General features: G+C 42.2%; 1 protein-coding gene across 8 annotated transcripts in view; it reads right to left on the reverse strand.

Moving 5' to 3' along the window:
• The window catches only part of TRAPPC13 (trafficking protein particle complex 13), a 37,946-nt gene that overhangs the window by 1,724 nt on the left and 14,207 nt on the right, over positions 1-22,015 (reverse strand). For 5 of the 8 annotated variants that reach the window (XM_025216771.1, XM_025216772.1, XM_025216770.1 and 2 more), the window contains 8 exons: positions 21,486-21,570; positions 20,238-20,365; positions 19,927-19,999; positions 14,476-14,520; positions 10,045-10,062; positions 6,577-6,710; positions 3,666-3,864; positions 469-569 (listed from right to left, as the gene is read on the reverse strand). In XM_025216771.1, the coding sequence (XP_025072556.1) occupies positions 469-569; positions 3,666-3,864; positions 6,577-6,710; positions 10,045-10,062; positions 14,476-14,520; positions 19,927-19,999; positions 20,238-20,365; positions 21,486-21,570 (783 nt within the window). The remainder of the gene's footprint in view (positions 1-468; positions 570-3,665; positions 3,865-6,576; positions 6,711-10,044; positions 10,063-14,475; positions 14,521-19,926; positions 20,000-20,237; positions 20,366-21,485; positions 21,571-22,015) is intronic. The other 3 variants (XM_025216773.1, XM_006034719.3, XM_006034718.3) reach the window with 1 other exon arrangement.

The raw sequence follows: 22,015 nt of genomic DNA on the forward strand, positions 1-22,015 counted from the left end.
GGGAGTTGTCTGTCTGGGAAAGGAGTGAGGGGCTATAACAAAAAAAATACTGCTAGGGGAAGGGCAAGTGGTTGGAAAACTGCAGCCCAGGAGCTGGAGCCAGTGGTTGGGTTTTCCTAGTCCCAGGCCTGCACTGGGAACTACAGAATTTCAGTTAGATTTGTTGCTCCAGCCATGATTTAACCCTCCCTCCAAGACAGTCCAACTTAGCTTAGACTGGATCAGCCATTTTTAGACTGATCTAATGCTCTTGAACTTCTGTACAATTTGCACTTAAATCCCTAGTTAGGTTCACACTTGGGCAAACTAAATTAGATTAGGTGGCCATTATTAACACTATCTAGCCTCCCTGAACACCTGTACCTAGCCCATTGTCCAGATGCATAGTTCAAGTTCACTGGAGGTGACAGCAAGGACTTAAATAACCTTTCCATTCAAAACTGAAGAAAAGTCGCTTGATATCATTACCTGCAATTTGTTATTTTACATGTAATATCAAAAGGTTCCTCTAGATTTACAGTGTCTGGTATTGTCTCCAAGGAAAGCCTGACATCACCGTAACCTGGGGCCTGAGAAGATACAGAAACACATAGTATTTTAAGTGATTGCTAGTGAAGCTGAAGGTTAGTGGTGCTGTTAAGTTTTAATGTTGTCCAAGAATTTCTTGGGGCAATATTATTTATTGGACCAGCTGCAGTTAGGGGAGAATTAGATAAGCTTTCCATGCAAGACATTTCTTCTTTAGGTGAATGACTTGCATTCAAAACCTTGTCTAACTCTATCCCAATGATGCACTTCGTTCAATAAAAGATACCACCCTATAAAGTCTTTGCCTCATATAATTTCTGGACCATCACGGCTACAACATCACTAGCAATACCAGTTTAGTTGCAGAGCACTTTTGTTTAACAGATGCAAAAACTTTACAAAGTAGGTCAGTATTATGATCTTCAGATGGCAGACACTAAGGCAAAAGAAGTAGAAATTATTTCATCATGTGAGAATTGATGTGGACAGACTGATCAATAGAAAAGGTGTCAGGGCTGAACTATGAGCATCTTATAATGAGCTGATGCTGCACAGTTGTATGACTGGCCCTTACAGAACATAAAAAAATTGTAAACTTGAGGCATAAAGTGAGGTATAGAATATAATTTCCCATGTTGGCTCTGCAAGGCAAAACAGGAGTATAAGTTATCTTTATTATTCAAGGAAGCACGTGTAAATCCATATGCTCTTAAACAGTATGTCTATGTAATAACCAGGGATCTGGGTTTTGTTTCCCATGGAAAAATGGAGTAAAACACAGATTCCACCCCCCGCCCCAAGTGAAATTCAGATTTCTCATTCTAGCAGAGAAACCTATGGATTTTGCAAAAAGCTCCCTGGAGGCTGGTAGAGTTCCAGCCTGCAGGGGGCACCATGTGTATGTATATGCATATGGGCCCAGGCACACTGAAGAAAGAGCAGCTCCCATAGGTAAGCGGGGGGTAAGGGGGTGTGGGGGCAGGAACGCGGCCCAGCCCGGTGGTGCATTGGGCTAGAGGCCCAGGGCTGCAATGCATGGCCACAGGGCCCCAGCAGGAAGTGGGATGGGGTTGTGGGCAGCTTCTTTGGGGTGTGGGGGTCAGGGACAGCTCCCTGCTGCTGCGCACACTCCCAGAGGGACAGGGGAGACCTGTGCCCCACCAGATCTGTGCTTGGGGCAGGGGTGGGGGCAGGCTGACCACTGTGGGCTTGGGCTCATGCCCTGCTGAGCCTTCTCCAGGGCCTCTACAGCACAGCGTGTGCAACTGGGTGCTGCTGGGAACAGTGGAGCTACACAGGGATCTCCTTGCTACTGCAAGCTCCGTGCTGCCCTGTTGATGCGTCCTCCATGCGCGGAGGAAGCAGTGAGGGGTTGTGCTGCTCACTGCTGCCCTGCGAGCAGAGAACATGTTACCAGCGCAGCACAGAGCTCATAGCAGCAAGTAGCTTTCCTGTGTGGCCATGCTCTGCTTTGCAGCGCTGGGTCATGCCCGCCAGGCTGCAGAGGCCCTGGGAAACAGCAGCACTGCAGGAGCCTGAGCCAGCAGCAGGCTATGCGCACCCATGCCCATCCTGTGCACAGATCTGCAGAGCACAGGTGCCCCCTGCCCTGGGTGACATGTCCTTCGTACGCAAGACTGCAGTGAGTGGCACAACCCCGTGCTGCTTCCCCCGCACTGCCCTGGCGACACTCACAGTGGCAAGGAGATCCCAGTGCGGCTCCACTGTTCCTTGCAGCAGTGGGTTGCACACGCCGGCCTGCAGAGGCCTGGGGGGAGGGCAGCAGGGCAGGAGCCTGAACCTGCAGTGGGCCCCTTCGGGCAGGGCTGGGGGGCCTTTTATTTTAATCATGAATTTGGGGGGTTTTATATCAGAGAATTTGTGATTATCAGGGAAAACCAGGATCCCTGGTGATAGCAGGTGCCATATTTAAAGAGACTTTTGGAAGCAATAACTGCACTCTAGTGTACTCAAAAAAAAGGGTAGGGCTGAAGGAAACCTCACAAAGTCATCTTGTCCAACACCCTGCTCCAGGCAGGATTATCCCCGACTAATCCATCCCAGATGAGCACCTGTTTAACCTGCTCTCAAAAAAACCAAGGATGGAGATCCCACAGCCTCTCGGCAGCCTGTTCCAATACTTAACCACCCACAAACTGAGGAAGTTCCTCATCCAACTGAAATTTCCCTTGCTGCAATTTAAGGCCAGTGCTCCCTGTCCCATCCCCTGTCATCACAGAGAATGTCTAATGAAAAAAAGTATTGTGGTTAAACTATCTCCATCTTCCACAAAGCCACCCTTTGGCTTTGGAGACTTACTAAATCCCTGCTCAGTTTTCTCTTGTTTCCAAACCTGGTAATTCTAGTTCTTGCAGCTTAGCCTCATCAATCCTATTTCCCAGGCCTCCAGTTGATTGTTTCTGTCACTCTCCACTGGACTCTAATTATTTCTTGTTGTGAGGAGCCCACAACTGGACACAGTACTTACAAAGTGAGGCCTCACCGGTGACAAATAGAGCAAGAAAATCACTTTCCCGATTTACAAAATGACATTCTTATTAATACAGCCCAGTATGATATCAGCCTTTTTGCAACAAAGTTGGCTCTGCCAACTTAGAGAAACGGAATGGTTCCAAGTTATCCGTAACCTGTTCTTCCACTACTGTAGGCTGCTTGTCTCCTTCCTCAGCCTTGCTGGCAACTGCAGTTGACCCATTTCATTCAAGAAATTAGTTCTTCTAACTCTGCTAAATTAAATGTTTTACTCTTGTGCCTCTAAATTTATGCTCCATTGTTGTGTGATGTCACTAAAATAACCATGTTACATGCCAAGCAAAGCAAAATTATTACACAGACTGACAGGAACTTTACCTCACAAACAAAAAGCTTGAGAGTTAGTGTTACTGTTCACCTACGTCAGGGAACATTGTTTTTCACACTTCACTGAAAATATCCTCAGAATATCCACTCTTCTTAATTTTCTTGAATGTGTGCGAAGAAATATAAAGATGTCGAATTTGTAAGGAGTTCAGTGAAGAGACAGATACCATAAACAATTTTTTCTAGTCACAGCATAAGTATCCAGATTTTGTATTTAGTAATTTTGAAAATGGATGTTCCAAATTATGACGACTCACCATTCTTTGGAGCTGACTGGTCTGCAACCTTCCTCGTTCCCCTAGGTTTGTTTTCCACACAATATCTAGTTTGCCAATTACTGTAACACCTTTAATCACTCCAGCTTTTTCTGCAAATTCTTGCTTGGGTTTTAGGCAATATAAATATTGACGAGTATCCATAGGCTGTAAGTAAGTCCTTGAGCCAAATGTAGACATGCTGAGAGAAAGAGAGAGAGAGAGAGAGAGAGATTGTACCTCAATTTTCAAATAGTAGGTATCAACAGTTTTCTTTGTTTTAGTCTTTAACAATAATCTCACATAATTATTTATACTCTCTGTGGCATTTTAGAGACAAAGGGCACACCTACATGAGATGCTTAATGAGCACTGGACTAATTCTACTATGCGTTAGCAAGGGTGGCAAAAACCATGTTGATGTACAGTAGCATTAGTCCACTGCGCATTAAGCATCACACAAAAAGTTAATCTGTGCTAATGCGCAGTAGCCCAGACTAACATGGCTAACTGTAGGCATGTCTACATGTTCATTAATGTGCCATAATTATGTATCATAATTGGTAGTACCCGTTATTACAGGTAATGCCTGTAATTTACCTGTAATAAATACCTGTATTACCTTTAATAACGGGTACTAACTTAATGTGCCACAATTATGGTACATTAATGAACATATAGACATGCCTATAATTAGCCATGTTAGTCTGAAGTTGAGTGGAAGGCAGGGTAGGTTTGCACCTTATAGACCAGATATAAACTAGCCAAAGTCTGTTGGTCTAAGATGCAAATCTACCCTGCCTTTTATGTGGCATTTCATTTAGGGCTAAAAGTTGTCCTTACAGAAGAAAAAAAAACAAGCAAAACAGACTGAGGTGGTGTCAAAACATAGCAATTACAGAGAATGATTCATGATTCAAGTACTAATGTGATATAGTTGTAATATGGTAATCTTCAGGAGCATCTTTACATGGGGGTGGTATTGGGAAGGAGAATCAGTTTTGCTAAATTAGTCTATTATCCTCTGCCCACTAATTTCTGGACAATGTTTCTATACGAACAGTCTTTGGATGATACTAGTACTAGTTTTGAGAGGGAGATTTAATTTAATTTAGTTTAACATGTTTTGCACAGAATTTAGGCAGGGAAAGAATACTATGAACACTTCAAATATCATGCATTGTTAAAAGTGTTAAATACTAGCTTCATTTTAAGTTCAAACAAGTATCTACAGCAGTGCTCCATTTACCACACACACATCAAATAAGTAATAGGGCTGTGCGAGGCTTCCAACAGAGCTTTGGATCTGGAGAAGCTTCGGGGTCTGAAGCAGCACATCTGGGTCAAAGCGCTGGCCTCGTTAGGCTTCCCAAAGCGGTTCGGAGCCGCCTCAGAGATCCGGCCATAGGGTATAACGGGGAAACAATAAAATATCTATAACTTTGTTGTTTTTTGTCCGATTTGGATGAAGTTTTCAGGGGTGGTAGACTCTGCAGAGAGGATGAAGCCCGCCATATTTCAAGAAGATCAGTGCAGGGGTTTGGGGGGAAACTGCCCCTCAATTTGCAGGCAAGCAAAACTTGTGACATGGGTGCTGTGGGACTGACTGTGTCTGTCTTGAGGCCTGGGAGAGATTACTGCAGGCCTGGCTGCTAAGCTACTGTGTTACCAGTTACCATCTACATTTTCACTGACTACCTGTCTTGTATGCATACCAGCCCAGCCCCTGGCTTCTTTACTTTTCATTCCATCCAGGAAGAGCGCACACCAACTGCTGAAACTTCCTTAGCCTGATGAAAGGTTTTTGAACCTGAAAGCTTGCTTAATAAGTGTTTTCCAACTATTTAAGTTGGTCTAATAAAAGATATCAGATTCACCCAAAGAACCTTGTCAATCAATCATGATTCACTCAGGGACCAGTTCAATACACAGGACCTAGCTACTACATAACGACTTAACGAGCATCAATTAGCACCTACAAAAGCAGGCTAAGGAGAGGAAAGAATCAATACAGACAGTCTTGGCAGGAGTTTTGTCTGTCAGCAGCTAGGGGTGCACAGCCCCAGAACGCCCCTGCGATCTCAACAGCTGGCAGGTGTTGTGGCCTCAGCAGGGGCCACCATCCTTGCAGCTGTCACCCCGCTGCGCCTTAAAACGCATATTGTCACCCATGGCATGAGTTTTGCTTGTCTGCAGCTTGAGGTGCAGTTCCCCCCAAATCCCTGCACCTATCTCCTTGAAACTTGGCAGGATTTGTGGCCTTAGCTAGAGCTACCAGCCCTGCAGTTTTGACCACCCTGTGTTGTAACTCAGATGTGATGGGAGTTTTGCTTTCAAGAATTTGGGGTACAGTTCCCCCCAAACCCCTACACCAATCTTCTTGAAACTTGGCAGATTTCATGCTCTCAGTAGAGGCTACCATCCCTGCAAGTTTCATCCAAGTCAGACAAAAAACAACAAAGTTATAGATATTTAATTGATTCCCCATTATACCCTACGGCCGGATCTCTGAGGTGGCTCTGAAGCTTTGGAGCTGCTTGGGCTGGATCAAGGCGGAAACCCGGTCTGAAGCGGCCGGATCTGAAGGTAGATCAGATCGTTGCCAACTCACACAGGCCTAATAAGTAACACATTCAAGGTTGTTTGTTTGTTTACAGTGTCAGAAGCAAGTCTGGGATACCACCAACTTCCTGTATTATTTGAAAACTTGTGTAGCACCTTTCCTCATTTCCTACCACATGCCATGGTAGATACTCAATAATCCTTGGTATAACTAAACTCTCTTCTGGTTCACAAATGGGTTACAACTATTCACTTTATGCTAATAGCATACTTTTTATTTTAAGAAAGCTACTTAATAGAGCATCATAGTTTTAAAGTTGAACTATATGCTCCCTGATTTTAAAAAGCTTACCTTTCCCCAGCTTTGTTGACAGTATTTAGTTCTGCTACATTGTACATAATAGATGGCTCTAATGAAACCTTCTCCATAAACATTGGAGAGGTTGTAATATTCTGAATTTGAGCTTCCAGAAATACTTCATCTGTCTGAAAAAGCAGAGAAGCAAATTTATAAAGATGCAATTAGAATTTTAAACATGGTTCAGTCTTATTGCTTGAAAAAATACATCAAATGTATATTAGTTCATGCCTGCAAATCAAAGTTACAGTAATTAATGCAAGGAAAAAAAATTTAATCCCAATATAATTAATAGGAGCAAAGTGTTAGTCAACTGATACCTTGCCAAACAATGGATGTGGGATAGTTATACTCGCTCCAACTATTCCTTTAAAAGATGTTGTATGATAACTTCCTAAGGCTTTCATCAACAACTCAAATTCTATCCAAGTGAAGTAAAGATTAGCAAATTGCAATGCACATTAAAGGACATGCCATGCAGGATTACTGGTGGATCAAGCTAGGTAGAACAAACAAATATAATCAAGAATATTCACACAAATTTATTTATTGCAATGAAATACAGTAAGAAAGATGTCATATGAATTTGCATAACTACTTTGAGTTGTGCTAGCCACAAAGCAATCCAGTCTTCTTTCTTGATAAACTGCATCATGCTATGGTTGCTAACATTGTGCAAATCTATCCATTTCATTGGTGCTCTAGCACCAAAGCATTCCATAAAAAATGCAAGATATCAGTGAACTTAATTTGAGGTTGGCATGTGTGAACTTGTTCTAGTACAGGAAAATGAGCTTCACATAGTTGGAGTGGATCCAGTGGCTCTGTCATATCCTCCTTTCCACAGTGTAGCTTGGTGGCTCTGGACACCTGATGTAGCAGGTGGTCTGGACCACCTGTGTAGCAGTGTGGTCTGGACTCTGCAGAGTCCAGACCACACTGCAGAAGCAGCAGCCAAGGACTTCAGGCCCTGAAGCAGGTACAGACCATCCCCAAAACCTCCTCCCCCACAGCCGCACCTCCCCTCCCTCTGCCTATTTATGCTTCTGGATGCAGAAGAGGAGGCCCACTCACCACTGCTGCTGTGCTCAGCTGGAAGCTGTGGGAAGAGCCCCAGAGCCACTCCTGCCCTGCTCCAGCTGAGGCTGTGGGGAGAGGCTGCATGAGAAACTGAGTTCAGCTGGCGACAGCGGTAGCAGGCAGGTTCCCCGTTCCTGCCCATCCTTCTTAGGTGTTTCCCACCAGCCCAGGAGCAGGTGCAGGAAGGGGAAGCTGTCTGCTACCACTGCTGTCCCTATCCTAGCTGAGTTCCTTGCACAGCTGCTCCCCAGTTGGGACAGCAGTGGCAGGTGGGTCTCTCCTTCCTGTGGCCAGAGGCATAAATAGAGAAGGGGAGGAGAGGTACCACTGAGCATGGAGGGGAAGGGAGTGCGCCATGAGCAGCAGGGTGGTGGGTTCTTACCCGATTCGGAGACTTCAGAAAGTCCCATAGTGAGGTCTGCCCACCCAGGTGGTGGTACAAGGGGGTTGGTGCAGGGGGAGTGCAAACATCCCTGAAGTGCTAGTTGCTGCTACCATATCCCCCTTTTCAAAATCCTGGATCTGCCTATACACACACAGCTTGAACTGTGCGAGTTCAGGGGGAGGTATCCTGTCATCAGGAAAGGCAGGATTCATGCTTCATCTGAGAAAGTAAGGAACCATGGGCCATGTTCATCTTACATATCCTGTAGAATCCCAGATACATGAAGCTATCTTGCAGTGCTAAAAATCTCAGCATTAAACAACTGCTGGAAAGCTCACTTTACTAGATACAATGTCTGGGGCACCAATAAGCAACTCCTTTTTGTAATTAGGTGACCAGCTAAAATCAATGTGAATTATTGATGTAAGCAGAAGCTGGGCTGGGGCAAGTACCATAGGTCTTGGATCTTTCTATAACACGTGGGGAAAGGTAAGATATGCTCAAGTAAAATTCTGCCCTCAGAATCTAGCATATTTATTAGCATATCACATGCCCCCCTGCCCTGCCCAAAGTCATACACTTTTTCTGGGAAGGCAGAATGAAATTGGAGGGGGGTGGAGGGAGGAAGGATTTTTCCAAAGTTTTCTTTGTCACAGACTGGTGCCAGCTTTACTACCACTTCTCCCTATGGAGGTCAGCCAATAACTGCCAACTTGGCAGCAGCTGTGAGGGGGTTAAATCTGTAGCTGCTGGCCTTACAGCAGGGGAAAGGAAAGGGAAGGGGAAGGGGAAGTGGAAGTGATGCTGACAAGGAGACTCTGCTCCTGCTCCATGTGGCCAAAGAATTCAGCCCTGGCTGAGCTGGTGCTGAGTACAACCCCGTGCTGCCACTCCAGCATTCTTTTGCCTTCATTTCAACATGAGAATCAGTTTTGTTGCTTAAAAGAAGCCCAACTATGGATGGCTAGTTTGCAGGGAAATGGTGCATGTGGTATGGTAATAAATACAGTAGCATGTGTTGAGTTAGCAGTTATGTCTGTCATCCAAGTAATCCTGTGAACTGGCTTAAAATTGATACTGTTGGAAACTAATTAATGAAAAAAAAGGTATTTCTTTATCCCATAAATCCATTGCTTACAATATTCATTTACCCAAATTTAAACCAGAGATTTTTTTAAATGCCACAACCACCAGCAGAAATTTAGAAGGAGCTAAATTGAAGGGAAAAAAATAAATTAGCAGCACAATGAAAAAGCAAGTTAGTTTTATAGTAAGCCCAAGACTTCTAAAATAAATAAGGTTAAAAAGACTTTAGGATCTTTTAAAATATTCAGTCTGTTTTAAACACAGCGCATGTCTTAAACCTTAAAGTGAAAGCATACTGCAGAAATACCATACTAAATCACCAATGCATGCAATCAAAAGTGTCAAAGCATAGTTTAGCTAGCATAAAAGAGGACAAGTTCCATTTTGTGCTCTCTCCTCAAACCCACCGTCTCCACCAGCCAGAGACTAAAGGATTTTTTAAAGATTAAGTAAATGGATAATTTGTGATTATAAATCAACCACTTCCAAGATCTAGATACAAACAAGTGGTATTCTCCCAAAAGAGAAAAATTAAACTCTTTAGCTCAGTTTCTCCAAACATAAGAGCTGCTATTAGAAATGTTTGGTTTGATTAAAAAAATATGATAAATACAATCATAATTCTACTAGACACCTAAACATTTTTGTAAACTGACCATCACCAATAAGGTCTCCTCTAATTCTAGTTTCAACAATGGGTATTAAAGAAAGAGCTAACTGCTTTAAAGAATTAAATATAGCTGTACATATATGTAAAGAAGTATGGATGTGAAAAATATCAGTTAATGATAGGCAGAACAAACATTGCGTTATCATTTATGGTTTTAAAATAAAAAAATGTTAATAACAGGCACAGAGATGAAGAGACATTTAAAAAAGCATACATATTTATAAAAATAAATAAAAATTACCACAGAACTGAGGTCACTCTAATGGGAAAATAAAAAAGAACACATTAGAGAAATTAGGGTTAAATGTTAAAGAAAAAGGAGGATAACTTTCAAACAAAATGCACTTTTGCATTTTTTTGCACTTTCCAAATGAGACAGCATTAGTAAGAGAGGAATGTAAATAAAAAGACACGTGACAACTATATTTCTAATAAAGTATAACTGATATTGTCAAACTGCTTACTAGTATTGTTTTTTATTATGCTTAATTTTTTTTATGCCTGCTTGATGTTCAATACAGACTCAAGTGAGTAAGCTATGGATCAGGTACGGTAGGAAAAGTAACAGAATTAAGATGCGACTAGTTCTTGAACAGGACCCAAATCTACCTAAGATATAAATCAGTACAATGAGTTCTGTTTGAGATGGCTGATGGTCTTACTAGAAGAATGAAGAATTGTTCCTCTGATAAAAGCCTAGGACAAAAATTCATTGTCTGCCATCAAAATACTCATATGTTACAGCTGACTGCAAAACAAGGCACAATGTTTCCAGGAAAAGCCTCTTACTATAAGAGTCTTTTCATTCCATCCATGAAGAGCACACACCAACTGCTGAAACTTCCTTAGCCTGACAAAGGGTTTTTGAACCCGAAAGTTTGCTTAATAAATATTCTCCAACTATTTGGGTTAGTCTAATAAAAGATATCAAATTCACCCAAGGAACCTTGTCTGCCTATCTTACTAGATGAGGCACTTTGAAAAAGATCAGTTGTAATTACATACTTTTCTCTTAGGGCCCAACCATGTAACTAGTTATATTAGTATGATAGTAGTGTTTTCCTGGATTAGGACTTTATAAGGCTCTCAATGAAAGCCTTTCTATTGACATTGTTGGTTGTGGGTTCAGACCTTAAAATTTCAAGCCTGACAGGTGGGGACTAGGCCTCCTATGTTTTTAAGCAGCCCTGTGCCAATCTTGATGGCTGTCCTAATTTGGGACCTTTCCATGCTATTACAATACAAGCATCAACAAGAGTTAATTTTTTCCTTCTTCAGTTACATTTAGAAAATATTTTGTATATTTATACTGAAGAGTTGCAATCTATTTTCTTAGTGAGACCTTGGAAGTAGAGGCCCACTGCAGTAATCTTAGCAATAGGTGAGCAGGCTAGTCACCCTTTACAAGATTTATTTACTTGAAGTTATATACATAAAAGATACCTTATTTGTGGCTTTCTCTTCCCCAGATTTCCTTTCATAACATTGAGAATTTAATTCTTCTGATAATACTGACAATATAATATCACACAGAACGTCTAACCAATGAATAGACTATTTAGTCACATTTTTTCTTTCTGAAAGATGCAACATGATCAGATACTAAGATAATACCAGCTGTATATGTTCCCAGACAAAAAGATGATGATGCAATTAAAACAGCTTTGCAAACATTCACCAGCGCAGACAGTACACCTTCTCGACTACCCTTTGCTACAACTGATGGATGGATAAGATGGATAATAGTGGAATGGATGGGAGAGGAACCCTTTAACATTTTCCTCCTCCTTTAGGCAAGTGGGTAATACAGAACTATTAGTTTTGTAAAATTATCCTTGGTAGTTTGAGGGGTTTTTGGTGGTAGCTGTGTTGGTCTAAGGACATAGGCAGGCAAGGTTCTTTGAGCAGATGTAGTATCTTTTATTAGACCAACTGAGTAGTTGGAAAAAAGTTCTTAGCAAGCTTTCAGGTGCAGTCACCCTTCCGCAGGCATAGGAAGACTCTGCTGGTCTGAGACTACAAGAAATGAGAGAAGCTAAAGTACTCCCTATGCCTGAAGAAGGGTGACTGCATCCGAAACCTTGGTAAGAACTTTTTTCCAACTGCTCAGTTGGTGTAATAAAAGATATCACATCTACTCAAAGAACCTTGCCTGCATGGTAGTTTGATATTTTTCATGACAAACCTGTGCCCTCTGAGACTTATGAATACATCATAGAATTAATTGTTCCTAGCTAAAATTGTCCCGAGGGTTTAAAATTTAAGACTTTTTTGCTTTCCAGCAATTCACAAAACATTAACCTGCTCTTTAAAAAAGTTTCTGCTAAGAGATTCAGGTTTCCATTCTTCATGACATTTCAGAGTTGAGAGGATATTTCACAGAGGTAAGGGGATGATAATACTTTTGCCTGCAGAGATCCATAGTCTCATTATCTTTCCAACTGGAACAACTACTGAAACAATATTAAAACCCAAGGTAGAAAAGGGAAGCATTTTATTTTGTTCCCTATAGAGGTGCCCATTAAATTCCATTTTACTAGTGGCACTAATATTTTACCTTGCTATAGTATATTTTTAGATACTCCTGCTACTGAAAATTGGCAGATAATGCTAGTTTTACTAAACAATCAATTCCACTCCCTCATGTTTTAATATGATAGATTGCACTCCTTGAAAGGTTAAAAGGACTGACTTTTGCAAGATTAGATTAAATTTAAGTCAGGTGATATTTGAGGAAAGCATTTAACTTTTGTTGGTTCATCAGATTCAACCTTCCTCATACTACTTCCTGTAGTTTATTCCTAGTAACAACCTAGCAGTTAATGTGTTGAATTAATTTGGAATGGAGGGAAAATGTTCATAAAGACTTTCTGTATGACATCAGGCATGACACTCTTTACATCTCATGTTCCCATCTGCAAAGGAGGAATAACCCTGCCCTTCTCTTGCCCTTTATCTGACCTGTTTATTTAAATCTATCAACTCTTTAAGGCAAGGACTATTTTGTATTCTACATACAATGCCTTTACAGCCCTGCTTGTGCATGAGCCTCTGGAGGTGCCATTAATGCATGCAAGTAATCAGAGTAAGTGGAAATGTTCTGGAAATAATTCAGTTCTCTAAGGACAACTTTATTCACAGAACAACACATGAATACATATTTAGGAATGCATGTGTTAAGCTAGTTTCATGCAGGGAAACTACTGACTATTTTCATTCCCTTTCTTCCCACACATTAGATCTTATTCCTCCCTTCTTCCACCTTATGCTGAAGTTTTGAGGCAAGTAAAATACTTTCAATTTTATTATTTTGCAGTTTCTTCCAAAGACTCCTATCCAACTAGAGGAGCACATTAGTTGGATGTCTCCAGTCAAATTACATTACACTTCAAAGTTACTCATTTAAAATGCCCAACTTGCAACCGAAAATACTGAATTACTTTTACAAGCTTCAATCAATTTTCACAGCACTTCTGTGGATAGTATTACGTATCAGAGTACTATCAAACAACAGACTGGGAAAATGAAGCACAGAAAATTACTTGCCTAACATCTCACAGCATGTAAACAGTACAGCTTAGAAGAGAACCCAAATTTCCTCACTTCACAGCCTGATTCTAAAGGCTACTGAGACTATAATCTGAATAGACCTGGGATATAAAAAAGTTCAAGACAAAACAGTTGACACATGCAGAATACACTGAAATTGATCTCTTAATACATACTGTTTTCAATTTAGAAAAAGTAAAATCCTCTTTAAGTGTAAAATAACTAATATTTATTCTTATACACTATTTTTATATTATATCTACTGGGGATTTTCAAGAGGAAGCTGGATAAACATTGGTCAGGAATGATTTAGGAGTAACTTCATGCAAAGGGTTGGACCAGATGACCCTGAAAGCCCCTTCCAATTATATGAATTTATATGATCATAGGAAAGTAGGGCTGGAAGGGACCTCGTGAGGTTATGTAGTCTAGCCACCTGCTCAAGGCAGGATCATCCCTGACAACCATCACAGTTGTTTCTCTACCTGCTCTTGAAAGTTTTCAGGGATGGAGGGTCCACAATTTCTCTAGGTAGCTTGTTCAAGTGCTTAATCACCCTCATAATCATAATTGCCTTCCATCTTTGAAGTGGCTTTTATGTAAACATAATAGTAGTGACAAACATAAGAAATCAAATTACTTAATAAAGGAGCTGCATTCTCGCTAAACCAAAACCAAATGTTTCGGAAGCGTGGCAAGTAAGTACTTAAAAATTGACTACAATTAACCTTCTTCTGGACAATTTAACAGTGCTCTCCCATTCACATTCAGAATATTTACTACAAAAAAGAAATCTAAGAAATGACTGTAGTAATTAAAATTCAAAAGAAAGCAGCAGAAAATTTTTTTGTTAGATGGAATAAAATCTAGAGATGTCAGCCTTCAAATCCAGTTTCTCCCCTCCCCAGTATGAACAATACTTCTGATATCTAGTTTATTTGAAAAGCAAAGCAAAGCAAATAAATAATATTTTCATAAATTAAGCAGCTTAATATACCTAGCATCTCTCATTCTTAGCGTACTATATTTTTAGTGTGTGGGGGGGGGGGGGGGGCGGGGGGGGTTCCTATTCAGTTTAAATACTACTTACTGTATATTAAATTTTAACAAGTTTAGTACTTACCTCAGCATTGTAGAACTTTGTTTTCACATCTAATGGTTTGAGAACCTGAGGAGAAAATATAGATTGGAGAGAGTTTTCTCAGACTTCTCTGCAATTAAAAAAAAATACTGATTTAAACTAGTATTGATAGGTTCTTAAAACACTCAGTGATCCATCTTTTAAGCATTTTTCTTTTGATATAACAGGAAACATGTGTTAGCCAAATGAATGATAGATTTCAGCTTATTTCTTTATTCCTGTTTATTGGCTGTATAGCTCATTGCTTTACTAAACACCAGAATGATTCTGACAAGCTGTATGACAAATAATTTTCCACATCAGACCAGTTCTTACATTGGAAATAAAGGCTGTTGATCAGCTTTTTTAGAAGTAATGATTCATTCTTCCACAACCCACAAATACTTTCTAGTTTGTTCGAAAGAAAGCAAATACATGAAATATTTGCATCAAATCTCTCCAGTGTTTTGCAACAAATAAAACTCACCCTGAGACTCAAAACACTTTGAAAACAGTTATAAGGCAGTGAAACATTAGCTGTATGTTATTAGCTTAAAAAAAAAAATAATAATCAAAAAAAAAAAAAAAAATCAAGCAATTACTAGCCTGGATTTCTTTGGAAGCTCAACTGTTACATCTCAAGGGATGATTATTAGAAGAAACCAAACAGCATTTTAATCATGTAAGATCAGCTGTTGAATATAGCATCAGAAAATGTATCTTGGGAAAAGTGATACAAAATGCCAGTGTTAAAACAAGTTGTATATGTATTTTTATATAAAAGTACATAGTTTGTGTGTGTAAGTTATACTTCTCCCTAATTCATAAAAAAGTTAATCCCCTCAGTTCTGGAATTTCTGTTCTCCAGTTGTGGTCCAGTTGAAAGAAAAAGTACTACCATATTTACTTGAATAGAAGACAAGGTGTGTCCCCCCCCATCAGCATGGGGAAAAAACAGGGGCACACCAATAATGATTTGTTGGGCCAATACCGATGGCTGACTGTTAATCAGCCATATCGACCAATACTGATCCAATTGCTGATATGCAGTAGGGGTGTGCGAAACGGGCCCTATTTGATTTGGATTTGGCCCAAATCAGGGACAATGATTCGATTTGTTGATTCAGATCACTGTACCCTATTCAATTCAGCTGAATCCAAATCTGAAGATTCGATGCTGATTCGGAGAATCTGTGATTCAGACATAGACACAGTTTTAAATGTTTTTGCTACATACCTTGAGGTACCTGGCGTGGCTCATGAATGCTGCAATGATGGGGCGGATGGAGAGTACCACAGGAACACCAGGCGGCCCCCCTGTGCGAATTGGAAGTATTTCCGGGGAGCGCATAGGGGGCCCCTCCCATACCCCCTGGTTCAGTGATCAGCCACAGGTGGACCCCAAGTGCCCCCCCAGACCCAGGAGGCACCAGTCGCTGAGATAGGGAGGTGCGTGGGGTAGGACCTCTTGCGCTTTTCCCAACGTACCCAGAAGTGGACCGGAAGTACTTCTGGCCCACTTCTGGGTCTGCTGCCGAGCACACTGGGGAGCCCCCCATGCTTCTGTGGGACACTCCATGCACCCCAGCATCTCAGCATTCACGAGCCACCTGGTACCTAGAGGTATGTAGAAAAAACATTTAAAGCCGTGTCTATGTCCAATCACCGAATCTTTCTGGATCTCTCTGAATTGATTTGGAGGGTTCTGAATCAATTCACAGAGATTAAAGGGTCCTCTGATTCTATTTGGAGTCAGAGATTTGGCCACCACATTGGGTCAAATCTCCACCGAATCAAACCGGGGACTGAAGCTTTGCACAGCCCTAATATGCAGCCCTGCAGCTTGAAGAACAGTGTCTGGCTGGTAAGTTGGGGGGGGGGGATGGGGGGGTGCTGATCAAGGCCCCCACAGTGAGGGAGGGAGTGAGGCTGGGGCAGGGGCTGCCCAGCATGGGCAGCTCATCTGCGGGACATGGGTGGCTCTCGCTGCTGCACACACCCCCGGGGAGGTATGTCCCCCTTGGATTTCTGCACAAGGCAAAGGCAGGCGGTGTCAGCCTCTTCCCGGGGAGGGGGCTGGGCTGGGGCTGTGCTTGGGGCAGACAATGGCAGCACTGGCAGAGGGAGGCCACAGTGGGGGCTGCAGCCACCCTAAAATTCACTATAGCCACCCCTGGAGCCCCTCTCCCAGTGCTGCCACCACCCACCCTGCCCCGTCTTAAATTCTTTACAGGAGAGAGATAAAAATGTCAAAGTACTACATCAAAAATTTCCAAGGATGCTGTAGGTATACTCAATTAGTGTCCAGAAGCAGCTTTATAAACTAAACATGGTTTATACTCACTCATATCCTGTGATCGCCTCCCTGAGTATTCCAGTTTATAGCAAACGTATCACATAAAATATCTTTATCACTAAGCTATTTTTACACAGGAAAGTCAGTTTGATCTGTTCTGTCTTTATTTGGAATCCTGTCACTCTGGTATTTTTAAAAACTAGCTAATGTGCCTGCTCTCGAGCTTTATGTACACTGCATAAACATATGTAAAATCATTTAACTCAGTGTTCTCAAAGCCAAGGTACCACAGTACGTTGGATTGTCATAAAATCCTTTGAAGGATTTTGGGGGGTACCAGGCAATATAAGCACAGTTAGGTATGCTAACACCTATCCATGATTCACAAGATAAACCCAGAGATTTCAAATAGGAATCCATAATGTCAGAAACTTTCTGATTTGTTGTGGTCTCTGAGTTCACTAAAACAGAAAAATTGCTCTATTATTTTTCTATAGTCAAAAAACAAGTGAAAGTGAAGAGCTGTAATATTTTGTGGGGTGCCTTGAGTTTAACAACGTTTAACTACATCAGGGGTGGGCAAAATACAGCCTGCGAGGCCATTCTATCTGGCCCATGGGCCCCTAAAAAAATGTAGAAAATTAATATTTCTCTGCCCTTGGTTCCTGTCAAAAATGACAGGAACCAAGGGCAGTAGGACCCAGGGGAAGACCGGTGGGCTCCAACCCGGGCCCACCTGGCCCCGGTGGAAGCCTCAGCCGGGGTTTCTGTGCTGGGAGCATGGCTGCCCCACGTGGGAAGCTCAGAGGGGGTGGGAGAGAGAGACACACCCCGGGCAAGGAAGGAGTGAAGGGCCCGTCCCTGCCCATGCCTGGTGCACTGTGCTGCAGCTGCTTGCAGCCTGTGTGGGGTTGCCTATGCCTGCTCCGGACAGCCCCATGCGGGCTACGAGTGCCTGCAGCGTGGGGCACCAGGCGTGGGAGGGGCCACTTCCCCCCCACCCGTGCTCAGCTTTTCCCTGGCCTCCTTCCCTGCGTGGAGAAAAGCGGCTCCTTGCCCGTCCCATGGCTGGCGCCCCGCGCTGCAGGTGCAGGCACAGGCAACCCCAGGCCGGCTATAAGCGGCTGCAGTGTGGGGCGCCGGGCATGGGGCAGGGAGGGGCTGCTTTCCCGTCCCCTCTCCCCGCTGCCTGGCAGCGGGTTATAAGCTGGTGCTGAATGGGGGAAAAGTGGCCCCTCACCCGCCCCATGCTGTAGCCACCTGCAGCCTGCATGAAGCTGCCTGTGCCTGCTCCAGACAGCCTCGTGTGGGCTGTGAATGCCAGCAGCGCAGGGCGCCGGCCATGGGGCAGGCGAGGAGCCACTTTTCCCATCACTCAGCACCAGCTTCTTCCTTGCTGGCGAGCAGGGGGTCGGGGATGTGCACTGCCCCCCGCCTGTACCACAGGGCTGGGGGGCACTGGGTATGAGTGGGCGGGAAGCCAGTTGGAGCACAGGGCCTGCACTGGTGTCCCGGGGCCAGTGCCGGGCGGGGCCCAGAGCAGGGTGGCAGGAGTATGGCGTCTCAGCTGGCAGGGGCTCTATGGAGCCGGGCCAGCTCTTGCTGGTGCAGCCCAGCCCAGCTCCACAGACCCCTGCTGGCCTGCGCCCCACTCTGGGCCCCACCGATGCTGGCCCTGGGACACTGGTCCCAAGACATTGGGACGTTGGTCTCAAGATGGTGACCAGGGGGTGAGGCACCTGTCAAGGGGCAGGGCTACCTATGTGGCCCTTGACAGCCTGCCAAAACTGGGTAAGCGGCCCTCTGCCCGAAATAATTGCCCGTCCCTGAACTACATAATATTCTAACCAAGGATTTCAACCTACATCTTGGCAGCAACTTATTCTTTTATTTATTTTTGTTCCTAATGAAAATATTAAGACTCCCCTGTTAATAGCTAACATTAGATGAAGGGTGGGTTTTTTGGGTAAATCTCACACGTTTCCACCATTTCCTCATTATTGTAAACATTTCCAGAACCTAAGAAGCTGGGAGAGCATAATTAAAAGCCGGTCCTAAATGAGTTAACCGGTATCTGTTCTGACAGGACACAATCCACATGAAGCAAATAATTCACGCCCACACAACACTGATAATTTTTACTATCATATTTTCAACACAGAGGCAAGGATGTCTTACACTGATATCTTTTACTGGACCAACTGCATAGCTAGGATCGAGCTAGACAAGCTTTTGAATGCAATACAGTTTTAATCAGGGCAGAGGATTGAAAGCCATGCGATCTCTGATGACAATGTATTGCTGCAATTTGACAATACTACTGTGAAGGTGAATCAGTCGCTTGATGTGCAATTATGGCGTGTGTTTAAATGAGAACCTGTTTGCTTGTAATCACATGCATATTTTGCTATGTCTGCAGCTCCCTGAGGAAGCACTTTTCTTGTAAAATGTTTTAGTTCTGTTCCTTCTCCCTTTTAAAACTCTTAAGGTGTTGGACACGAGGAATTTTTATTTTCAGACACTATGTACATTCTATTTTTTTCTATCTATTGTTTTCTGGATACTAGGTATGTGAACAGTTAAATGATTAATTGTTTAACCAATCAGCTCAGTGATAACTGGTTCTAGCTTGCTGGTTATTGTTTAGCCTGGGGCTAAATGCAGCTTGGGAGGGAAGGGGGTGCTGGAGAAAAGCCCTGCAAAGCCCCAACAGGAACTGGAAGGAAGCAGGACAGGAGAGAGGAACGACGAGGGAAGGGGGTCAGGAGGGGGAAGAAGCAGCAGCTGCAGCAGGCTGGTAGAACTCCTTGCTGGCTGCTACCTGCCTGGCCAGGCTGTGCTGCCTGTCTCCCCTCTCCCTCTTCCACTGCTGTAGCTGGCCCTGGGAAATCGCGTATCGCCACGGGTTACATGCTGGGCATGGTTTACTCCTGTGGCTAGGAGCCTCATCAGCTGATAGGGCTCTTAGCCATGGGGAACACCCTGCTACATGTTTCAGATTAAAGCTCAGTGGGACCAGCTATATAGTCAGTATACATTTTTGAGGTCTAACTTTATAGCTGGTTGGAGCTTTCTATCATATGGTAAGTACTTTGCAATATTTCTAAGTAAACAGTACTAACTAGTTTCAAAATGCAGTATATTCTTATGTTCAATACCTGAAATTTGAAGAATTTTCTGAAGTACATCTTCTCTCCTGCCTGGGTTGTGTAACTTACGGCACACACTAAGCTGAAAGAAAAAACCATTTTAATAATTTTGAACCATTTTTACCTTGAAGTCTGCACTAAAGCAGGAACAGAACAAAACACTGTGCATGTGCAGTGCTTCCATTTATGCTTTACAGTAACTTTGCAGTGATTTAAAGGTAGAAGCAAGTTAGGTATAATTTAATGGAAAACTAGCCTTTTCCTATTAAAAACAAATTCAGAGATAGAAATATAATAAAGGAGGAGACATAAAACCTTACATGTGTGTTCCTATTTCCTTTACTTCATGGTGAATAACATCATCAATACAACAATCAGGTTTAAGTTCTGCCACTGCCGCGCTGGAAGCTGAAAGGTTTAGACGCTGAGAACTTGTCTGAAGATCAGCCTTGGAATTAACAAATGTAATGCCAGTTAGAATTGTTTCCAGATGGCTGTATCTAAACAGCAACACAGTAAAAATATATTTTGAGGAACATTACAATTAATTCAGTCTGTTGTATATAAATTGAAGGCGAAGTCACCAGAATTTGATCCGACTTATAGAGCTTTTTTAAAAAACAAACAAACAAACCACCCACAGATATGGGCACAAAGATTACGTGTTGCTTTTTTAAATGAATGGGAATATAAACAAGACTTTAATCTGCAGCATCCCAAGCTTGCAGGCCAGGAAAATTTTATGTGAATTAGGACTGCAAGCTGACATTGCATTAAGTACTAAACGAAGTACATTTTAGTACAAAAAGGGAGGGAGGAGAGAGAAAAAAGTATCATATACTAAATCTTAATTGCTTTTATTTACTGCCTGATCATTTTTGCTTTGCTGACTTAATTTAGATCCATCGTCTGGGTAGTTTATTGTAGATTTTCTGTTTAAATGCTGATTAGTCAAATATTTGGAAATTGTGATTACCAGAAAATAAAATGTTATTTAGTTATAAAGTGACTAACTGCATTTGTATCTGTAATAAGATCAATATGTGACGCTTTCCTAAAATTGTCACCAGCACACACGTCAAATCACATCCTGAAAACCCTTTTCTCAGAGAACTTCCACTTACTTCAGAGTTCCACCCCTGAAAGGCTTCCAGGATCTAGGTTTTAACTTATTTTTGTTAAATGAGAGCAACAAATACTTGCTGGAATTATACTTGTTTGAGATATTTATAAAATACAAATCCACTTGTGTTCTACATGGGACTGTCTGAGACTGCTTTGATTCTATAGCTGGTACAGAATACAACTGTAGATGGTCTCTGCTGTAGAAAAAATTCAGCTACACCAATACTACAAGCACTTCTACAGTCTTTTATTTTTTGCTTCTAGGTGCTATCCCCATTGCTGGCTGTATCTTCAAACTGTTTTATGGTTTTGTTTCTGGCTACGTAAAGATTTTCCTGGGCTAGGAAAATCTTTAATGGTCATTTCTTAAGTCTGCATAATACCTTAGAAGTGCAATATCTAGTATATTTATAAAGTCAATATATAGAAATATTTTCACATACCTTTACCAGTATGTCCTTGACAACTTGGTTACTATCATTATGTACGCTGATATAACTGGAAAATGTCTCTCCCAAAAATATATTTCTGTTAAAAAAAAAGTAGTGTTTAATAACATTAAACAAAAATACTAATAAAGCTTCCTATTGTATTTCCTTAAGAGTTAATCTATATGGATTTAAAATATTTCCTTTTAAAACTCTACAGGGTTATCTGTAGAACAGGTAGTTCAGCTTCATTAGCTGTAGCAACATTAAGAGCTGGATTACAGAGCGGGCCACTGGCATTTTGGCTAGGGACAGACATTGCACAAACTGGTTTAAGTGATTAGAAACTGGTTTAAACCTGTAACAGAACAGACATTCAGTACATACAAACCAGTTTCAAAACGGCCGAAACTGGTTTATGATAAACCTGGTTGAACGTAGTATCAGACTTAACTGATTGAGCTCAAACTGGTTTATATAATGTCTGTTCCAGACCCCTTCCTGGTTTAAGTTAAACCAGAGTCCTCCAGCATGCTCTGTGCTCC

This window comes from Alligator sinensis, unplaced genomic scaffold (genome assembly GCF_000455745.1).
Source record: "Alligator sinensis unplaced genomic scaffold, ASM45574v1 scaffold346_1, whole genome shotgun sequence".
Taxonomy (NCBI): domain Eukaryota; kingdom Metazoa; phylum Chordata; order Crocodylia; family Alligatoridae; genus Alligator; species Alligator sinensis.